Source organism: Neodiprion virginianus, chromosome 1 (genome assembly GCF_021901495.1).
Source record: "Neodiprion virginianus isolate iyNeoVirg1 chromosome 1, iyNeoVirg1.1, whole genome shotgun sequence".
Classification (NCBI taxonomy): domain Eukaryota; kingdom Metazoa; phylum Arthropoda; class Insecta; order Hymenoptera; family Diprionidae; genus Neodiprion; species Neodiprion virginianus.
In genome coordinates, this window is record NC_060877.1 from 36679430 (window position 1) to 36701052 (window position 21623).

The 21623-nt window shown below is 42.6% G+C and overlaps 6 protein-coding genes across 6 annotated transcripts; 4 read left to right on the forward strand and 2 right to left on the reverse strand.

The window, feature by feature from the left end:
- Window positions 1-978: 978 nt before the first annotated feature.
- Window positions 979-4194, forward strand: LOC124310299 (IQ motif-containing protein H-like). Its single transcript, XM_046774110.1, has 5 exons — window positions 979-1136; window positions 1245-1691; window positions 1776-2277; window positions 2343-3513; window positions 3584-4194. The coding sequence occupies exons 1-5, from the start codon at window positions 979-981 to the stop codon at window positions 4192-4194; spliced, it is 2889 nt and encodes a 962-aa protein (XP_046630066.1).
- Window positions 4195-4217: 23 nt separating this feature from the next.
- On the forward strand, window positions 4218-6066 carry LOC124310300 (mitochondrial 2-oxoglutarate/malate carrier protein-like). The gene is made up of 7 exons (XM_046774112.1): window positions 4218-4282; window positions 4561-4662; window positions 4939-5148; window positions 5217-5350; window positions 5449-5619; window positions 5705-5804; window positions 5871-6066. Exons 1-7 carry the CDS (start codon window positions 4218-4220, stop codon window positions 6064-6066), a joined length of 978 nt encoding a protein of 325 aa, XP_046630068.1.
- An 89-nt stretch (window positions 6067-6155) lies between these two features.
- Window positions 6156-7822, reverse strand: LOC124307334 (mitochondrial 2-oxoglutarate/malate carrier protein-like). The gene is made up of 7 exons (XM_046768936.1): window positions 7783-7822; window positions 7590-7708; window positions 7298-7513; window positions 7091-7227; window positions 6823-6993; window positions 6627-6726; window positions 6156-6554 (listed from the first exon to the last, which is right to left on the reverse strand). The coding sequence occupies exons 2-7, from the start codon at window positions 7679-7681 to the stop codon at window positions 6362-6364; spliced, it is 909 nt and encodes a 302-aa protein (XP_046624892.1). The 5' UTR covers window positions 7682-7708; window positions 7783-7822; the 3' UTR covers window positions 6156-6361.
- Window positions 7823-10974: 3152 nt separating this feature from the next.
- LOC124305146 (trichohyalin-like) lies at window positions 10975-14591 on the reverse strand. Its single transcript, XM_046764236.1, has 9 exons — window positions 14547-14591; window positions 13273-13610; window positions 12975-13148; window positions 12601-12795; window positions 12324-12508; window positions 12130-12250; window positions 11490-12047; window positions 11220-11387; window positions 10975-11130 (listed from the first exon to the last, which is right to left on the reverse strand). The coding sequence occupies exons 2-9, from the start codon at window positions 13354-13356 to the stop codon at window positions 10993-10995; spliced, it is 1623 nt and encodes a 540-aa protein (XP_046620192.1). The 5' UTR covers window positions 13357-13610; window positions 14547-14591; the 3' UTR covers window positions 10975-10992.
- Window positions 14577-17480, forward strand: LOC124305152 (uncharacterized MFS-type transporter C09D4.1-like). Its single transcript, XM_046764249.1, has 6 exons — window positions 14577-15111; window positions 15474-15943; window positions 16075-16286; window positions 16550-16653; window positions 16789-16899; window positions 17006-17480. Exons 1-6 carry the CDS (start codon window positions 14861-14863, stop codon window positions 17337-17339), a joined length of 1482 nt encoding a protein of 493 aa, XP_046620205.1. The 5' UTR covers window positions 14577-14860; the 3' UTR covers window positions 17340-17480.
- Window positions 17481-18448: 968 nt separating this feature from the next.
- LOC124310414 (feline leukemia virus subgroup C receptor-related protein 2-like) lies at window positions 18449-21489 on the forward strand. The gene is made up of 6 exons (XM_046774328.1): window positions 18449-18927; window positions 19048-19517; window positions 19576-19787; window positions 19973-20076; window positions 20179-20289; window positions 20386-21489. The coding sequence occupies exons 1-6, from the start codon at window positions 18656-18658 to the stop codon at window positions 20696-20698; spliced, it is 1482 nt and encodes a 493-aa protein (XP_046630284.1). The 5' UTR covers window positions 18449-18655; the 3' UTR covers window positions 20699-21489.
- The last annotated feature ends 134 nt before the right edge of the window (window positions 21490-21623 follow it).

A 21623-nucleotide genomic window follows, 5' to 3' on the forward strand; every position in this document is an offset into this window, starting at 1 on the left:
AAGGAAAATAATAATTAAAGATACAAATAGGTTCCTTCTTTATCTATGTATTATTTCTTTTATTGTTTACCACTACCATTTAACCTTTGTAAATTATTGTACAACATAATGTAGACGCAATAAAAATCTATCTATCTATCTATCTATTCGTACTCAGAGAGCCAGAACCGTTGCGAATTAACTTGTATCAGGAAAAAAAATTTTTTCACTAGGCTATGCAGGTTATTCTAGAAGGTATTGTACTGAGGAAAAAAAAATCGTTAAGTATCAACGAAGGTTCGGACCTTCTGAAACTAATTTTAGTTGATTGTCCTTCAATTGCTCCATAACCTACTTTTTTGATTATGTACTTGAATAGTTCGTGAAAAAATAATAGCTGATGCGTTGGGTAGAAAAAAAACGAGTTTGTGACGTCACCTATGCTAAGAAACATGATCTATTCAGTCGCCTATTGTTACATTCGCAATTGCAACTTTTAACAAAGAAGAAAAGATATGACATATCATTATTTCAACTTGCTCCACCAGATACGCATATTTTCATACATTTTAGGATAAAGGAAAATTAAGTATGAGAAATGTATTTTTTTAAAGATAAAATCCATTACAGGTTATTGCGCAAAAAAAGACGTATTCATTTCACTCGTTTATTTATCCCTGGTCTACATGCATAGACTTGACGTTTCACAAACGTAATTTGCATGTATTTCCAGTAACGTATTTAATCTACCGTAAGTGATATGTCTGCTGTTTACCGGAACTGTTTCATTGTTTCATATTGCGTTTATAAAAGGCTAAAGTTCATGGCTGTCGGAAACATCACAACTGCAGAGTGCATTTGTTCACTTGGCGAAAATCATTAACCTACTTTACCCTTAACACCGTGTTGGCAAATATATAATTTCGAAATAAAATAATTTTTTTCCCTTTGCTTATTATTTTCCGAGTTTTGAGACCGTGCACTTGAAATTTGTAGACAATGTTCCGAGATCACGATCGTATCGATGTAACCGAGCTGGAAACGAACGCGGTAGAAATGTTGCTGCAAGTTCTGGAGGTGCTAGATACAGAATTCGTATCATCAAAACAGAACGCGATGGGCCAATGCAAAAAAATGTGCGAAGACTACGAAAAGAGGTGAGTCGATTGGCTTGTAGGCAAAAAAGTCACGAAGAAACCGCTTTTGTATAGTCGCAATATCGCTACACGAATCGACTGATTAAATTTTCTCCCACTTGGCAATAGTTGTGAACTTGGCGAGCCTAACACTGCGGTGTACAACACCATCCAAAGATTTTATCGCCAAATAATAAACGATCTCACGGAGATACAGAAATTGTGTGCAGAGTACAAAATCCACGAACAGTTAGACTTGGGTAAGGAGTTAGATCTGCGTCAGAAACCGGTCGGCTACAAGGAATACATCAAAGATCTGAAGAAAATTGGTAGATGCTGGAAACCGCCTGACGAAGATGAAGGGGAATCGATTGGAGAACCTAAAACTTATCAAGCATGTAATTGCAAGTGGACCAACGTCCCGGAATCCGAATTAGAACCCACTCAGGATATTCTGAAGAGACCGATCGTACCGCGAAAAACGGCTTTCGATCTAAGCGATTTGAGATTCAAACAGGAAATGACGGTACTTCGAACGAAATTGTTCACCTTGCCTGAGATGATTCCAAAACGAAGGTAGAGTTAATTGTAATACGCGAAACGTGAAACACATCTCGTTAATTACATCATTTATAATTAGTTATAATTCATCTCTTTCAGAAGGATGAGTGGATTCGATCGAGCTTCTTCGCTGCTGGCAGGAATCAAGTCGATGGGTAGTAAGATAGAGTTCAAGGATTCTATCGAGGAATCGGCACCGTGGACAATAGCTAGTGTTGAAGAGGAAGCGGCGAGGATAGGAAGTTTGAAATTCGTCGACGGACAATTTACGCATTGCGAATTATGGAGGAAGCTTCTCGACGTAAGCGGCAATCAACTCAGATCAAAATGGCTTCTGGTACTCTGCCCACAGATGGAAGCGAGGCTAAAAAAGCATATCGTGCCCTCGGCTCACTTCAGTCCCAAAAAAGTCTTCGCTCTGCTCTCTCGGATCCCCGAAAACGGTTCAAAGTACACCCTGTCAAAGGAGGAGATGATCCACATGCTTCACGACGAATCGGAGGTAGCCGAATGGCTCTACGGATGGAAAGTCCAATTCAAACTACTCGCCGGAATACAGATCGCCGCCACAACGATACAGCGATACTGGAGAGGCTACGCGGTGAATGAGACCAAAAATATTCACCGCCGAGAATATCGAGTAAACGTGTTGATTTCAAACCGCAGGTTCGGAGGGACATCCGCAAATCCGAGTGCAGGTACGTAGCAGCGAGCATAATCTGGATGGCCTGGATGTGCGTGAAAAAACGACGAGACATGCATGCAAAGTACTTGAAAAAGATGTTGGTGACGCTGAACGAGACTGAAGAACTTAACGCGAAACTGGCTGCTGACTATTACGAAATAGTGAAAGAGGCACACGTGGTAATCCACTTGCCATCCATCGGTCATCCGCCTGACGTGAGAAACTCAATATCACCGCCGATATTCCGCATATATCAGAACATCCTGGCGCTGAAGATGTCGTTTCTGAAAAACCGTCACGCCGAGGTGATTTACATCCTGCCCGTGGAGCCCTCGGACAGTCTTCTTCGAATGTATTTTGACATACTAGAATCCGTTAGGCCAAACGAAGGTATACAGAACCGCGTGACTTTCCTCGCGTTGTCAATGAGGCGGGCCTTCGATCAGTGCTCGTTCAATACCGCGAGGACTTTGTACTACTCGAACACCACCGTGACTGCTCTGAAGCAGGCGATCGCTGGAAAACCTGCCTACCTTTTGCCCTGGGTCATGGACGAGTGCGACGTGTGGGCCGCTGGTACCCTTCGCGTGCCTTGGCTCGGTTCGTCCATGAGCCTCCAGTCGCGGCTGTTTAACAAATCGGCGAACGCTGAGCTCTTGACGAGTTTGGGTATCGATCAGCCCCCTTACAGTCCGTACGTAAAGGACTACACGACCCTCTGCACGAAGCTGGCGGATCTGATCTGCATGCACAGCGAAGTCTGCTTGTGGCTGATAAAGCTGAACGTTGGTATCGACGGAAATCAGACGGGAGTTTTCTTGATCAATAATGTAAGCGTGCCGTTCATGCTCGAGCTTAGAAACGAGCGAATGAAGTGCGGCGAAGCCTGGACCACTACCGAGGAGCTGAGGAAACCCTACCTCGATCTACTTCTCGAACATCTGCCCAAGGTCGTTTTCACATTGACCAGATTGGCCCCGAACTACAAATGCTGGAAAGACTTTTACGGCAGTCTGACCAAACATGGATGTCTTCTTCAAGCTGTTCCTGACAAAAAGACTTACTCCATACTCAGCGCTGCCATTTTTATCCCGGGACTTCAGTCTCGCCGAAAACCTGTTTGGGTTGGAACCGCGGATCAAATGCACCTGGGTTATAATTCACGCTTGTTTCTTAACCAGCTTCCAGGGATTTTAAACTGGTATCGGTCTTTTTTCTGCAGAAACCCAGTTCACGGCTTTCGGTTTCATGATACCGCAGACTTCTTTTCCCCACGAAAAACTTCGAACGGTTGTCACGACTCTCGCCGAAGCGTTGCAAGAAATGGGGTACTTCGGATACGCGAGTTTCGACCTATTTTGCTACGTTCGAAAGTTCGATGACGTTCCTGTAGCTTTGATCCTTGATCTCGATGCCTATTACGGGAAGGTTCACAACTTTCTGGACTGGTTCTCATTCACGATTAACGGGAAGTATGATCCCGAGAAAAATATCTTCCAAAGCGACGTTAACGTGTCCTCTCAGGCTCGGAAGAAATTTCGACATCCACAGTCGCGAATTGTTCTCTGGGACGAAACGAAGGAAAGATTCGGTATCGCTATGGGACGGCTTCATCATACTGAACTTTATCGCCATCGGTGGCCGAAGTTATATTATTTTTGCAAAAAATGCAAGGTACGCGCCATTCGATCTTTTACATTGCCGTTCTCTTCTTCCTTCACCACAAGGTTGTTAGCTTCAGAGACAAGTCCCTCTTCCAGATCACCTACGACGCGAAAACGAGAGTTGGATCGCACGTTCTTTTCCACGACGGAGAAAGTCGCGCTCACGTAATGATGAGCAATTGTAACGTCACGATGAAACAGTGTCTGGAAATGGTCACAGCGAACTTGAAGAATCTAAGTCAGGCATTGACCATCAGGTACAAAGGTGTTGCCGAGACTAACATATGCGCAGCGGCTTCGTACCTAGCAACATTAACTGCCACTTATCGACCAATGCATAAAGAGATATGTAATCGGTCAAAAATAAATTAACCCATTTGCAAAACTCCGTTCGGTCTTACCGATGTGTCAAATTCATACTAGATGCCTTCCAGGCTACTGCAAGTATCTAAAAAACAGATGAAGCTTAATTCGGTATTTCGTAACGTCAGAAACCAGCGCTAGGTAGGGTAATTTATGATTCCTGTGTCGGTAGAAAGGTCATTTTGTCAACGGGTATGTCGACAGATGAAAAATCACCTTTGGTCAGGCACCAGGTACCAGTCTACGTAAAATTCGGTATTGGAGGTTTGGCTGGGTGAGTGCAAAGCGAAGGGAAGGCTCGAAGTCTAATTGTTTACTTCTTATTTGTCTAGTTACGAAAAACGGTTTATTTAGAGATTTATATGCGCTTTTCGTCGCAACCACGATTCCTTAAATTCATCACCTCAAGCTGCGTTTCATTGTTCCGTTGAAAAATCAAAGAACCAATTCATTACTTTGGCTCTGAAGCTAGACTGGATAACCTTGCGGCAACCTTATTCACACTATCGTGGAATTATGAAATCTGACATTTGCATGATGTCCAAGCTAGCGTGACAGGCCAAGCCCTGACGCATCCAATGGACGTCCTAAAGGTTCGGATGCAAGTCTATAAATCTGAATTATTGAGCACGATGAAGCAAACCACCAGAGCGCAAGGCCTTCTTGGACTTTACACAGGATTGTCAGCCTCGCTGTTGAGACAGATCACCTACACCACCACAAGGCTTGGCATTTTCAACACCATGTCAGAAATATGCGAGTAAGTGAAGTTTGTAACGATCGCCTATTTAATCGACCAACAGTTGTATACTCTTATTTTCCTCCCAGAAAACGCTTTGGGCGTCTGAACTACCCGACTCTTATATCCCTGGGGATGTTGGCTGGAATGATTGGAGCTCTAGTTGGAACACCCACGGACGTTGTGATGGTTCGGATGATCGCAGACGTTGGACTGCCACTTGGTTGTTACGATATCGAATTCCACCTTGCACGATCCAAATAATTCATTACACCGATAAGCGTTCTCACAAATATCGAGATGACATTCGTATTTGCCCAGAGAAACGTCGGAGCTACAAACACGCGATTGATGGACTGTTCAGAGTCTTCAAAGAGGAAGGAATTCACACTCTATGGGCCGGAGCAATGGCAACGGTTTGCAGAGCTGCGATTGCTAATGGAGCTCAATTGGGAACGTACTCAAGGTCCAAGACGATGCTCAAGGACACTGGTAAGCCGGAATTCCAGTGGTATTCGGATCTCTCAAGTACTCCTCAGTGCGTGGTTAACTACTACAGCATTTGTGGTTTGAAAAGGACACTTCGAGGATGGTCTTCCCATGCAATTCGTCGCTGGACTGATGTCCGGGGTAGTAGCAGCGACAGCTTCGTTACCGATGGACATCGCGAAGACGAGGTTGGTGTTTACCGATTGTTAGGAATAATAAAAATCACTGAAATATCCTTTACCCACATTCCATAGAATTCAAAATTGGAAAGAGTCCGACAAACCCCCGGGCACTGGAAAAATGCTTCTCACGATATCCAGGTCCGAAGGTTTCCGATCTCTCTGGCGTGGATTTCTTCCTTATTATGCAAGACTGGCTCCGAATACCGTTATCACCATGGTCGCTATGGACCAATTGACTAGGTTCTACTTAACGCACTTCCAGAGTTGAATCTGTCTTTCTCGTCTTAACATTATGTGAATATATTACATATACCGTTTTACCAAGCCTGAATCTTGTTTACACTGATTTCCACCACTGATACCATCGCGGAAGTATGGAACGAAGTATTAATTTAAGGAGATGAAATTATTTTTCTCGTTCCTTGTACGCATGTATAAGAAAAACGCAAAAACAAGTATAAGCTGAGTATAAATGTGTGTATACTATACACGTATAATATAAAAAGGGTCAAGATTCGTGTTCCGCATTGAACGACTGTTCGGTTGTACGCGGAAAAAACATATCAGACAAAATATTGCCTCGATAGTTTGGTCAGCTGTTCGTTTATCATGAACGTAAGGACAGTGTGAGGTCCAATCCTGCAGTAGGTTGGCACGAATCCTTTCCACAGAGCAGTTATTCCTTCCTGCTGTGCGGTCTTGGTTATTACACTCATCATTGACGGGGGTTTCACCGATACCTTGAGATTTTGTATTCTAAAAAAGGAGATAAAACAAGAGGCATATTTTAATTAAGACCCATTAATACGCAATCACGTCGTCAACTACCTGGTTTTCGCAATATCGAAAGGCATGGAGTTGAACGATGTAAGAAGTCCAGATACCATGGAAGCCCAAAAATGTAGAGGAATTCCCTCCTTAACGTTCCCTGTGCAATTGAATTACATGGCAACGTTCTTCCTTGAATACTCCAGACTGGATATCCTATTTTTAGTCTCTGCATATTAACAAGAATGATACAAACATGTTTTCACTATCATTTTCTTTGCTTGGCTGTAAGTCGCCAATTGCGATACATTTACAACAGCTGCCCTGCCCATTGTCGGGATGCAGCCTCTCCACAGCGCAGTGATACCTTCATCCTTGTAAATCCTGAAGAACGCGTCGAAGACGTGTTTGTAGTTTCTCCTGTGATCTATTCTTCAGTAAAAAAAAGCCATTGAAGTAGCTTTGAACCTCACAGTTCTTCACTCAGACTTGTACGAATTGTCGAAACTTGAATAAACTCATACCTGGTGGCAGTCTTCCATCAGCCGACATTCTCACCAGCGCTATTTCGGCCGGAGTTCCTACGAAGGCTCCGCAAACTCCAGCAGTCATTCCCATTGTACAGAGGACCATAAAACTGGGTGGGGATGCCTTATTCGCTCTGAAAAATTTTCATGCGTGATTGTAGGCATAATTTCAGCTCATTTCCAGTTCTCCATTTACGTACGTACTTCCACATATCCAGCAGATGATTGTAAATCCCTAGTCTTGTGGTGGTGTAAGTCGCTTGTCGAACCAGGCCGGCAGTCAAACCTCGATAAAATTTAGTCAACCCTTCCTCAGCCATGATAGATTTGATCAACATCACGATGGAAGTTCCGTCACGGTTCAATTGCATACGATTTTTCAGCACGTCCATCGGATGCACGACACATGTGGCTAGCATTCTATAATTGAAATGTAGCATAAAGTTGAGAGGATTGATAAAGATGCAAGCATTTACTTTTTATCTACAAACCTTACCCTGATAGTCCTCCATTGATAAAGTTGAATACAGGAGGTACAGACTTTTGCTTCGGTGTCGAGGGTTGAGTTGAATTTTTTTGTTCAGTCATTTTCAATCGTCATACGATTATACTTGTCTTCCAACAAATTTGTTTTTTATTTATTTATTTATTTTTATGTCATCTTTGGCAGAGAGTAAAATTGTTCTTACCAAAGCTCGTGAAGAAATAATATCATCACTGTATTGAAATTAATCACTTCTACTGCCGAAGGACAAGTTTTCTAGAAAGTCAATTACGTTATTCAAACCTCTCGAAAACCGAGCGTGTAACGATATTTTATCGGGATGACGTTTGAAGTCGATTCTACGATCTTGTTATTACGAAAATTTACGGACAACTTCATACACCAATATCAAAATATGTGTCGGTCGATTTCCAGCTGAGTGAAGAAATTTGTACGTTTTATTAGTAACTCTAAATTATCTGGTAAGAGCAGGCAATGTCCTGGACTTCTTTGGACGAAGATGGGACGACATCCTCGAGTGACGAGGAAGAAGATCTCGCGAAAGGAGATAATAATCCCGCACGACGTATGAATAGAATGATCGAAAATATAGAGAAGGAAGGTAAAAAGTTACCGGATTCCGGGCTTGGAGAAGGATCGCAGGTCAAAGAATCTCACAGTTATTTCTCTCAGAACCAGGGCCCGAACCCTTTGATCCAAGTATATTATACGTATTACAAATTTAATTCGTAATCTAACCACGAGAACTTAAAAGCAACCACTTCGAAGTCTCGGCACTATCTAATTCACTGTTGGAACAGAACTCGGACAATGAGATTCTCTCGGAAAAAGCGGCCAGATCCCAGCTGGAATTTCAGACGATTTTGACTAGCAAAGACGAGCATATTCGTACCTTGCAGAAACTTGTAAACGGCCAAAGAGAGCAGCTTTACCATTTCCTGAACATGTCTATGAAGAAAGAAACATTACTCGAGCTAAAGAAGACCGTAAGGATCTTAAACCAGAATCTTTAAGGGCTAATACCGATGATTTGGATAATTTCTTTGATTCCAGTGTCGAGAGACGGAGGCACTGAGTCAAAACGAAAACATGTGCATGGCACTGGACAAGTTCAAATACGACAATAATTTGCCCACTGAACAAACACTGGTCCGGAAAGACGTGTCGAAAACTTTGCTCGGTCTAGAAAGACTCATGAGGCATCAGGTGTGACGTGATTTTGCTTCACAGACACGAATTCGGTCGAACGTAACCCTGCAGTTTTGAAATTTTGTGCTTAGGTAAGGCTTGTGAAAGCTATGGGATTGGGCGTGATTGACGAAGATCTCGAAGGCACGAGTAACTCCGTTCAAATTAGCTGTCTTCGTCGTGAGAACGAGGTAAGATGCATGAGTGTGCAGTCGTTGAAACCCTTTCACTATTTCTGGGACGGTCGGTTTACCTTCGGTCAATGGTCCGGTTTTAAATATACAATGAAAAGCAAACTTAACTGCAGTTCACAGACGTTCAAAGGTTGTCAAAAGGCACGAAGAATATTCAACGCAAGATACGCATGCTGAGGATACAGTTAAAGAAGTTGGCTTTGATCGAGGAAGAGCGCATCGATTTGGTGGAACGTGTTTACTCCATTCCACCTGATCAGCGACAGTATTATGCTCACCTGGCGGTGATTGAGCGTGAGAAAAGTCAGCTCCTATGTGAAATCGACAAACTCAGAGAAAATTATAGAAACCACAAACAGAAGTGTTGCTTGCTGGAAGGAACGGATATGGGCCTAAGCGGAAACAACGATAGCAAGGTGCTGGTGTGCGGCCAAATTTTCCAACAAATTTCGCTTGTAAGCGTGCAACAACTGAGAAATAAATTTCAGATCGAAGGTATTGACCAGAACAATATAAAGACTGGTTCCAGGACGCATTTGGAGCTACCGGACATGGTGAAACGGGGGGAACTGTCCATGGTCGCGATGACCAAAGTAGAGAAAGAAAAATTGAGCTCAGATTTCGTCAAGTTGTACAATGAAAACGCAGGTTTATTTTCCGAGCCACATTGCGGTTTATCGGCATTGAACACGCTGACGTTCTTTTCTAGAAATTTCCGAACGGCTGAAGAACTTCGACGAGGTAAAACAGGAGCGTGATGACTTGAAACGCGAAATCGAGGTACTCGTGGAGAATTGTCTTCGACTTCAGGGCGAAGTAAAAGCGCTTCGTATGGCCAGCAGGTCGAATGATCTACTAGAGGAACTCCGTCAGGCTTGTCTGGAAAGAGAACAGCTCAGAACGAAGCTCGACCGAGTGACGAAGGAGGGTCCGGGTGTTTTTAGAATTTTCGGTGAAACGACGAGCAAAGTTGCCGAAGAAAGAGACCAGCTTCGTCTGAAGGTTGCGGAGCTTGAGGAAGTAAGAGCAGCGCACATAGCTTTGCTGGACAAGAGTGAAAAAAATCCCAACATAGTCAGTACCCTTGACAGAGACACGTACAAATATATGTCCAAGCAATTACAGCATCTGAGGGAAACGGAAAAGCAAAGAGAGCGTTTGGTTCTCGAAGTGAGCGAATATTTATAATGCGAATTGCAGGAATCCGGCAATTTGTTCGGTTTTTTGACCGTGATTTATGCCCCATTCACCGTCTTCCTCTAGATATCTAGATACAAGTACGCTCTTCTGAGGCAAGAAGAGGAGGTCAAAGACTTGGTCGATACCGTCGACAAATTGATGGACCACATAAAGACCCTGAGAATTAACACGGATGTCAATCCTGCGAAAGGAACTCCCGAGGGACCGGAAGTAATTGCGGTATTGAACTCTGCTGAGGAAAAACGGCTCGATATGATTCGGAACAGAATACGCTATGATACTTTAAAAACTGCACCGCCAGATGAAGCAACTTTGTCGGAAAGCACTCCTGAAAAAACTACCTTTATCAATTCTTTGAAGGTAATGTTAGAACAACACTTGACGCAAATATAAACTCGTTGATTGATTATATGACTACAAGCTTGTACTTTCGTCGCAATTGTAAATTTTCAGTCTTTCCTGGGATTGGATAATAACTCGATGGCGAAAACGATCGACTAGATACTTCCTCGGTGAAGTGTTGACTGAAACAAGTTCGAGTCACTCGAGTTGTACACGTAATACTGTGCGTTGCATCAATACAGCGTTTTTTTCTTACATACTTTTGACACTTGTTGTTTTCGCACCAACTTGACGTGAATAAATTTACTACTGTGTCGTGCCGGTGGAACCGCCTTTATGGCCTTAGAGTCTTTTTTTCACGACAGAAAAAAATCGAATACCGACAAGACGTTGAAATACATGCAGAATGTCAGATATGAAAAACATATATTTATACAAGAGACGTCAGGATCTTATACAGAGCCGAAAATTCATATGTAAACAACTTCATGTTCCGGCACTGGAGCAGAGCAAACGGGCGTACGTTTCCTTGGTTTTCTGGCCGGTGCCAAAACGTTATTTTCGTCGCAAGTTTTCCTTGGTACCAGTCCGTTTTCTATCTTGAATTTCTGTAACGATAATAAAATTACGAGTCTTTAATTTCCGCAGACAAGTAACGGATTGTTAAATATTTGTAAAACTTGAAACGTTATCAAACCTCGATTGTTTTTAGTATAGGATACAGCGGTCTAACGCCTTTGGATTCGTTCAGGATTTGCTGACCGTATTCCAATACTTTTTTATTAGTTTTTTCGATAATTGCCACTGCCGAATTTTCGTCATTCTCGTATCGCTTCTCACGGTTTCGTTTCTCCTCGTTCTCGGACTTTAACCAACGAGTGAAATGAAATGAAATGAACTGATTATTGTTAAAAATAAGAATCAATCAAGAAAAGGAAGAATTAGTCAATTCTTAAAACATCATCACCATCTGCTGTCGCAGGTCTCTAGCACTGGTCATTTTCTGTTCCCACTCTCGTTTGCGTTCATTAATTTCAAACTCTTTGTTAAATTCGTCCCTCTTCAGTCTCTGCAGTGTCTCCCAATTGTTGAGCTCCTTCGTCTCGTAATCTCGTCTTCGCTTTTCATTCGCGGCTTCCTCGCCGAGTTTTATGCACTCCATTTTCAACTCCAGTGCTCGTTGCTTCTTAGCCTCAATCATTGCCAATTCTTTCGCTTCGATCTCTTCCCGGGCTTGACGCGTCAGCTCATCTTCGTTGTCCAACCGTTTTTTCGACGTTGCAGCGGCGAACTTTTTTCGTTCCGAACAAAGCTCACCCAAATATTCAGCGTGGCGCATTTTGGCCTGCAACTCCTCCTGCGCCTTGATTTTCCTAATCTGGGCAATCCGCCTTTTTGATCTCTCGAATATCTCGATGGCTCGGTCGCAAAATTCTTTCTCACGCTTCGACTCAATTTCGAATTTTTCCTTCTCTCTAATGGCGTCCGTCACTAACTTCTTCAGCTCGTTCTTGCGATTCAGCTTCTGAAAATCGAATTATGACGCTTCGATGACGAAGTGTTTACAGGCCGGAGGTGTGAAGTGTATAATTATAATTAACTCCCACCTGTTCATCCTCGCATTCTTTTATTTCTCTTATCTCTCGTGCCATATTGATCAGATCTTGTCTTCCCATTAAGTATTCCTCTCTATCAGCCCGTTTCAAATTATTCCTGTCATCGTCGATTCTGAAATCGAGTTTTCAAATTAAAAAACAAAATTCCTCGCGCAGTAATTGATTCGAAAATAGTGAATGATTACTGCTTCTTAAGCTCTTCTCCGTAAGCTCTGTTTTTCTTCTCCCTTTCGGCGGCCTTCCGACGCTCCGCTTCCTCGAAGTCCTCGGCTTCCTGTTTCAGGATTTTCGCGTACTCTTTTTCCTGCTCTTCGTCGACACCTCGAAGAGTTTTCTCAAACGCGAGTTGGGCGTCTCGTTCCCTGAAACACTGCGCGAAATTGCGACAAGTACGAGACGCGTCTTGAGTCGTTTGAAATTTTCCGGCCCATCAAATTAAGGGTTGAAGGAAAAACATTTCACCTCGGAAGTGAGAAGAGCCCCGTTAAGCAGCCTGCACAGAGGCTTTTTATACAGCAACAACCGCCTCGCTTCTTCCACAACTTTTTCCCTCTCCGCCGCGTTTTGCTCGGCAATTTCCTTCGCGAATCGCGCGCGAATTTCGTCTTCCTGTTTTCTTTTGGCCAGGAGCTCGGCCCTCCTGCGCCTCTTCACGTTCTGTCGATACGCACGGATTTCCAATTTTAGTGGATTACTAATTATCCTATCAATTATTAATTATATCATTGATAATTTCATTGGTTCTCGTCTGGGGAATACCAGAGTTTTCCACGTCATTACGAAGAATTAACAGAACCCCGGGCTGATTTGGACGGTAATTTGAGATAGGTATATACCTCGTTTGTGTTGTCCCAATGCTTCGACATTTCGTAGGTTGCCTTCCTAATTGCGGCCAGCTTAGCTCTCTCCTTTTCAGCAACGGCCGTCATTCTTTCCGATTGATTCGTGTAGTCGACGAGCCTCTTGTACTCGCTCCGGGGTGCGATAAGCATCAGCTTTCTCTCGGAGATCTTTAACGGTAAGAATTTGCGTTGCAAAGCGAGAAAAATAGAAGTCCAAGTATTTTGGCGGTTTTTTCAAACATTCGAGTGACCACCTTCGCCTATCTTTCGCAAAATTAAAATCAGATCTCACCTTCGTGCTACTCAGCTTTTGCCCGGGCTCCAGGTAGTAGAACGTACGGATTTTCGATTGAACTTGCTGATTTTTATTCACCATCTTAGAATCGATGACGGTGATGTAAACCAGAGGACGATGAGGTTGGAAAAAACGTTGTAACCCGAGCGCGCCAACTTGACGGATCGCTTGATATCTTAACCGAAATACCAGGTTAAAACGAAACGAACATTGCTACGTTTCTCAAAACGAGCGGAAGCATGGCGAGGCAATGAATCGAATCGTTGATCGTCTCTTAGTTGCCGTTAGAGATGCCCGGAATTTGTTGAATCGATATTACACGCTGCACGATGTGACTGCGTATCAAGTGACAACCATGTAGTCGATATGAAGCGATCAAACTAACGTTCTAAATTGAAAAAAAGTGATTACCGAAATCCCGGTATTTACTTTTTTTTCTCATCTTTCGGCTCATTTCGACTTTTGTCACTTGTAACTGAAATTGAGAATACGCGCCGGAGAATGAATTTGTAAAAACAAATCTTGACCATGAATCATTCACGAAAATTCGTATGACACGATCGTACGCGTCGTATTTGTGATCGTTGTTATCACCATATTCAAATAGTTTGCTCTCTAGAATTTTGAATATTGAAAACGACGATACATAACCGCGTACCCATGTATTTAAAAATCCCCCTAAGTCTATTAGATAATATTCTGTTTTTCTTATACCCATCCGGTTTTAGACCACTTTCCCCTACTCAATTACCTTATTACATCACGCACTTCGACTCAATGGCTGCTAACTATTTAGCCTTCGTCGATAGCTGACGCTGAGCTTGACATTATTATACAAAAAAATAAGAAGAGAAAAAAAAGAAAAAAAAAAAAAAACAAAGAAACAAATTAATGAATAAATAAAAATCACATCGAATCCTCATACGCGGATCGTGAAAAACAGTATAATGATTGAACATTTATTGGTAATTAACCGGAGGAAGCTAAAATCGATCTAAAATAAATGAACGCTCCGAGTTAACGATAGAAAATGGAATGAAGTAATATTCATACGCTGTCGTAAATAACAAATCTGATATTTCGCACCTAATCCCATGGTTATGCGTAGATTGCCCTCACTGTCAATTATCTATGCGTACAAATATCACATGTATGTATATATATACATATATATATATACATATATATATGCATATATATCCATTCGAACACCGTAATTTTTTCCCCTCCACGATTGGCGTACGAGAAGGTTGTATTATAGTCATGTGTACCGGCAGGTTGTTCAGTGGTTGCTGGTCCGTTTGTTAGTGTTTTGGTAGAATTGAGAACTAGTAAGTCCAGAACAAACGACATTTTGACTATCTCGATCATTTTAACGACTGTTCGATAGGTTCGTGCAGGTAGTTAAACGAAAGAGTCAACACGAAGTCAAGTCCGCAGGAAGGACGGTCTCTAGTCGTTAACGAAACCTTGCTTCGCGTCGACCCGGTGAGAAAGCTCTTCTCTGTTTGAAAATAACTGTGCCAAATCGGGTATTGGTCAGATGAGTAGCGGCACGTTTTACACGTAGAAGTGAATAACGAAAATGGTAGCGGCGATAAACGAGGGTTTCGCCAGTGCTCCGGAAGTGATAACAGTGCAGGAGAATGATTTTCGAATGTCGGCTATTCTCGAGAGTGAAAAAACGCTCGGTGAAGACGGTGAGAAAACCGAGTCCGAGGCCGAGATTAAAGTTTACAAACGCCGTTGGCTCCAGCTCGGCCTTTTTTTCATCTACGGTGCATCTAACAACATGCATTGGATACAGTTCACCATCGTTGGAAATATAATTTCCAAGTAAGAAACCCGCAATCATACACCTGCACGATTATGCATATTCAAAGACGTTCCAACCGATGGAGGATGATTTATTTCTTTTCCCTTCTCTCTCGACGCTCTGGGCATTGTAATTAAACTTCCTCGCTTACCCGCCTAACCGAGGTTCCCGGTAAACGGTTTAATACATTTTATACTTGTAAGGTGTATAATAATATCCTAGTCAAAACGTCGCGGTCGGCAAAAATTCATGAAAGAGGTGTTAACTTGCTTCCGAGAGAGAGAGGAAAAAAGAAAAAAAGAAACAAAAATATCCTCTCACTTCTCAACGTATTAACGCTTAATCGTGAATAGAAACGTTGTGAATTTTCAAATATACGCAGGTACTACGGCGTTTCACCATTGGCCGTAGATTGGACCTCGACGATCTTCCACGTGATGTACGTAGCCTTGATGCTCCCAGCTTCCTATGTGATGGACCGCGTCGGTCTCCGATGGGCCTGTCTGATCGGTTCTCTGGGTATCTCGATCGGTTCATGGATAAAATTTTTCTCCGCATCGCCGGACCGTTTCGTCGTCGCCTTTGTCGGTCAAACGATCGTCGCATCTGCTCAGGTCTTCGTCTCGACCGGCCCGGTAAGATTGTCGGCCCTCTGGTTTGGCTCTAACCAAGTGGCCACGGCAACATCGATCGGCTGCTTCGGCCCGTTGATGGGCATCAGCACGCTCTTCCTGATCACACCGATGATAGTGAGGGACCACGAGAACATCGAGGACATCGGGAACGACCTGACTCTGCTCTTCCTGGGAATGGCGATACTATCGACGATTGTAACGGTCGCGTTGTTCTTCTGTGAGTAGCCTTGCAAAGGCTGTGCGTGCATTCGTAATTTGCTTACCAAAGTCTCGCTGTTTACATCATGTTATTACCATGCCACCTCTGTGCGTATTCCATTCGTTCATTAATAATTTATGACTTTACAGTTTTTCGTGACGAACCACGCTTGCCGCCGAGTGAGGCAAGAGCCCTTCAGAAGGCCAACAGCGAAGCCGAGGCCGGACAATTCTGGCCAACGTTGAAGAGAATTCTCAGCAACAAGAGTTTTCTCATGCTGTGGAATTCGTACGGCATCAGCGGCGGGGTTCTGGACATGATATCTGCCCTGGTCAATCCATTTTTGCTATTTCACTTCAAGGTAACTTCAATTACGAATCCAACGATTCGTGTTACACGAGGTCTGTGGGGTATAAATAATCGCGGAATGTCTGGTCTCAAGTGCTACGGTTTCGCGAACGAGTTCAACGTGCGTTGGTCACCCGAAATTTTAGTTTCTAATGCCGTTACAAGTTATATGCGTAGGTATAAATAATTTGAACCCGACATTCCGTGAAAAAAACGAGAAGAAATTTTTAAAATATTCGCTCTACCTAACCGTACAAATACATCTTCGTCACTTAGAACGGGGAAGAAGACGCAGGTAGGCTCGGTCTGCTAATGTGGTTCACGGGAAGTTTCGCCTCGATAATCTTTGGTATGATATTGGACAAGACGAAAAAGTTCAAGTAAGTATCCATGTATAAAATATATATATGTGTGTGTGTGTGTGTGTACGGTGGATAAATTTGAGCAAGAGATTCGACGGTTCGGTAGATGAAACGTTACCGCACTTTACAAACGCGCGCCTTTAACGTTTACAGAGCTCTCAACATTTTCATCTACGCTTTTACTCTCGTCGGGGAAATCCTATTCGCCGTTGGACTGTTGATGGAAATAAGATGGGTGGTTTACCTCGCTATTATAGTATTGGGGTAATCGATTTGTCTACGTTAATAACGTCAATTAACCGCAGGCGATAAGAACATCCGACTAATTGTTACCGGTGCTGGGTTTTTGACGTTTACATTATGACTCTAGGGTATTCGGCGTCACCTATGGAAGCATCGGGTTTGAACTGGCTGCCGAGAGTACTTATCCAGAACCGGAGAATGTGACATCTGGACTGCTCAGAGTGGCGAACCAGTTATACGGTGCGATAATGGTCGTGATTGCCGGTGCATTACTGAGGACTTACGGGGATGTCGTAGCGCACGGTTGCCTTATCATTGTTGTTGGCGTAGGCTTAGCGCTGGTCGTATTCGTTAAGACCGATCTTAAACGGCTAAACGCCAAGGAGCACTGCGACCCTAAACGGAATCGCGTCGCGGAATCGCAAGTCGTCGAACCCGAGACTATCCAGACAAAACTGTGAGACACGGAGCGAGTGTGCTGGTTAAATTTTCTGCCAGTTTTCTGTTTTTCGTAAAAAAAAAAAAAAAAAACAAAAAAAAAACATACATCCCGACGGATACGTGCTCGATTGTCGTATTATTGTACCATGACGCTCCTACCCTCGATAATAGCCAATTGTAAGTGGAATTATCTTACGCCTCGGACTTGCAGCGTACCTGAAATGGCTCTCCATCATTGGTTATTTCTCGTCCGAAGCAGCAGCAGCAGAAGCGCGGAATTCTGCGCGCGTCGAAAGCATCCAATTCTACAGCGTATTGTTTGTTTTTTTTATTCCTCGGAAAGTTTATTGTTATTCATACGAGACATACGACTGTTTAGAGAACTTTCACGGAAGTTATTAGCTATTTCAATACCAGCTGGGCCAACAACGAACTATATAACATTTGTGAAACTCTGACGTGTTAATGAATTTAAACTCAATAAAAGAACGGCAGAACCGTGATTACTTTGCTTGAAGATAGCAGCTCGCGGCAACGTATGAGTTAATTTGTATAAGATTTAGTGAATTTAGATAAAAGTTTTGGTATATTTTTGAAACGGAGGTGGTTGTACAAAGTTTAAAAACTAACCATAATTTTACGTGCCAATATTTGTTTCTACGGTATTATATCTTACGATATAGTTTCGTCATTCGACAACTGTAATTACGGCTATGAATTTTCGGAATTAACAAAGATTGTGAGAAATAACAAGTAACAAACGAAGGAAGAAAATAAAGAAAGAAAAACATATCTGATGATAAGAATTGGAAATAAAAATTTGTCAAAGTCATATCTTGGGACTGAATTCCTGATTTCATCCGCAATCACTTTCCCGCACTCCACGTTACATTACCTGTTTAAAAATGAATTCGAACTTATCTTGATCTGTATTCGGAACACAGTATCCGAAGCGTTTTCTTAACTCCACCGCAGCCGTTCCACACTTGGTGAATATCTGAACGACCTTGATGTTCTCACTTTGCACGATGCCTGAAATATATTATCGTAAATGACATGTGAACAAAGCGCTGAGTAAACCACGCCTGTCGTTTCTCAACATTTTAATCTTCTTTACTTTTCGACGCTTGATAAACTGTTTTCAACAATCCCTTCGGTCAGAGACGTTGCGATTCCTTGTTGCCACTTTGAAATTAACTCTCAGTCAGGCAGCGTCGGCAAGAAGTAAGTTTACTCGGATAAACGAACCGAGACGAAGATCATCTTTCGTAAGATCGTCGGAGGAGCCAATTTCGTTTACAAAAATCATCGCCGAGTATCGTTAAGTTTAAAGAAGATGGTGTCAATGGACGAGGATCCCAGGGCCAGAGAGTTTTTGACAACGTACAACGGCGCTAAAATAACGCCGATTGCGAATCGCGATAAAAGCTCATTGTCGGAAAAGGACGTGGAGAAAACAAGGAAAGCTGAGGAGGACGCGACTGGAGCAAAAATTGAGCTTAAAGTGTACAAGAGACGTTGGCTCCAGTTGGGACTGTTCTTCATCTACGCATTGTCAAACGACCCGCATTGGACGCAGTTTTCATCTATCGGCAAAACGATTTCCCGGTGAGATCCAACGTCACGATTACACGGGAATTTACAAAGGATACCGATATAAGTTTTCACGCGAATCCTCCCGTCGATTTGCTCCAGGATTTATAGAACTTTGTTGTAAATTTTGGGCAGGTACTACAGCGTCTCTCCAACAACGGTCTCCTGGACCTCGTCGATCCTTCAGGTGACCTACGTCGTCATGATCATGCCGGTTTGCTGTATGATAGATCGCGTCGGTCTGCGATGGGCCTGCCTGATCGGTTCGATCGGGATCTCGATCGGCTCCTGGATCATATTCTGGTCTCTGTCACCGGATCGGTTCGTTACGGTTGTCCTCGGTCAGTTGGTGATCACCTTTTCGCAAGTCTTCAGCCTAACCGGACCGGTTAAATTGGTAGCTCTTTGGTTCGGTCCGAATCAAGTAGCCACTGCGACGTCGATCGCATTCTTTGGCGGACCGCTCGGCATTGGTCTGTCCTTTTTCGTCACACGGATGATCCTGAGGAATCACGACAACGTCGAAGACATTGGCAGGGAATTGTCGCCCGTCTTCTTGTCCGCGGCAGCTTTTTCCACCGTGGTGACGATTGCTCTGTTTTTTTGTGAGTAGGCTGATGCTCGCCCTTCGACGAACGTTAAAATGTATGCATGATCCGTCAGTTTTTCAGGACGAACCACTCGTGCCGCCCAGCAGAGCTACCGCTCTTCAAGTAACTCACAGCAAAGTCGAAGATACAAGATTCTGGTCGACTGTGAAAAGAGTCATGACCAACAAAAGTTTCTTCGCTGTTTGGAACACCTATGGCATGGGTTACGGGTTATTCAGCACCATGTGTTACATGCTAAACCCGTATTTTCTGGATCACTTTGAGGTATAACGTAAAGAGAATCTCTTCCGAATTCAGACCACTTGGGATGAAGTACTCCCGATCCTAAAGTTTGAAGTTCAATTGCTACTGAATTTCGTCTTTGGAGGGATTTGGTGCAGTTGACAAAAGTTTTCGGAAATCGCATATTTATTTAACCAATGTTGTCACTTCGTCTTCGTTTTTTTAAGAACGGGGAAGAAGACGTCGGAAGGCTTGGTATCCTGGTTGTAATCGCGGGATACTTTTGTTCCCTCACCTTTGGTATAATCTTGGACAAGACGAAGCAGTTCAAGTATGTTTTAGTAAAGACAAGAAAAAGAGATACAGATAAAACGTAGTAGTTTGTAAAATATTAACAGCAATGTAAATGATACAACGATTATCATTCTTACAGAGAACTCGGTGTCTTCGTCTACATCTTTCTTCTTGTCGGAGAAATCCTGTTTGCCGTTGGACTGAGGATGGAAATCAGATGGCTGATGTTAACAGGTTTCATGATTTTCGGGTAAGAAAATACTCGAAATTCGTCAAAAATTGATCGTTACACAAGGGGATCATTTTCTCTGCTATGGTATGATATATTTTTTTTTTATCATTTCAGTTTATTTGCGGCCAGTTATGGAAGTCTAGGTTTCGAATTGGTTGGCGAAGTTGTTTATCCTGAATTAGAAGACGCGTATGCGGGGCTTTTAATGTTCGGCAATCAGCTTTACGGCGGGATATTTTCAGTGATCATTAGTAGCTTACTGCAAAACTACGGAGAAATAGTAGTTCATGGATTTGCCATCGCTGTTCTATCTTTGGGCTTGGCAACCTCCGGATTTACCGAAATCGAGCTCAAGCGTCAAAATGTTGAAAAACACCCCAACGAAGGGTACAATGTCGATACGCCGTTGAAACCACTAAAGTCCTGACTGATACATCCGGAGACAAAGACTCACTTACGGTACCTACTATGACAATGTTCCTCTCTCTTTTTTTTTTTTTTTTTGTCTCAACTCAAATGTGCGACTTATCTGGTAATATCAGAATTCGATAAATCGTTATGTGCCCGAAAATATCCGTGATCTAATAGTTTTCGGTGCATTAATTGCATACAGATATCGAGGCCTAAGGGAATATTGTGCAACGTATTATTCTATTATTTATTAGGAAAATCAGGAGAATGGAACAAAGCACAGTGGTTTTATAAGATAATTTTTCAACACACGTTTCTTTTCTACAAATCACATCAAAACGTGAAAAAAGTGGCACGAATGATTAAGTATACGTATATGTATATTTGTATATTGTCGAAAATTGTTTTTTTTTATACGGAGTAAGAAATAAAGATTCGTGTAAGCTACGTGCTTTGATATTCGCATATTTATATTCATTGAAATCTTTTCGCCTCAATATCAGCTTTTACTTGGCATATTTTATAGCGCACATTTAGTGTTAAGCGAGGGATGGTAATGAATAAAAATGAAAAGATCATTAAAATCTTATAATCTCTACAAAAATATTTGAACTCCAATTATTGATTGTTTATTATTTTTCTTCCGTGCCGTCCCCGTTCTACTTAGCACAATACTTTACATACGGATTAAAAGCTAATAGTTTTCGGCGAATAATTAATTGCATACAGATTATCGAGGCCTAAGGGAATTTCGTGCGACGTATCATTCTGTTATTTTATCACACCGAGTGGATGTAAATTAAGAAATGTGTGTCAAAAAGAATAACTATTTGAACCGTCTTGGAGTGTATGGTTCACTTTTATCTACCAGTTTCAGCGATTCATTTCGATATACTGAATTTCCAATAGATAGTTAGGATCGAATGTTTTGATCCAGACGA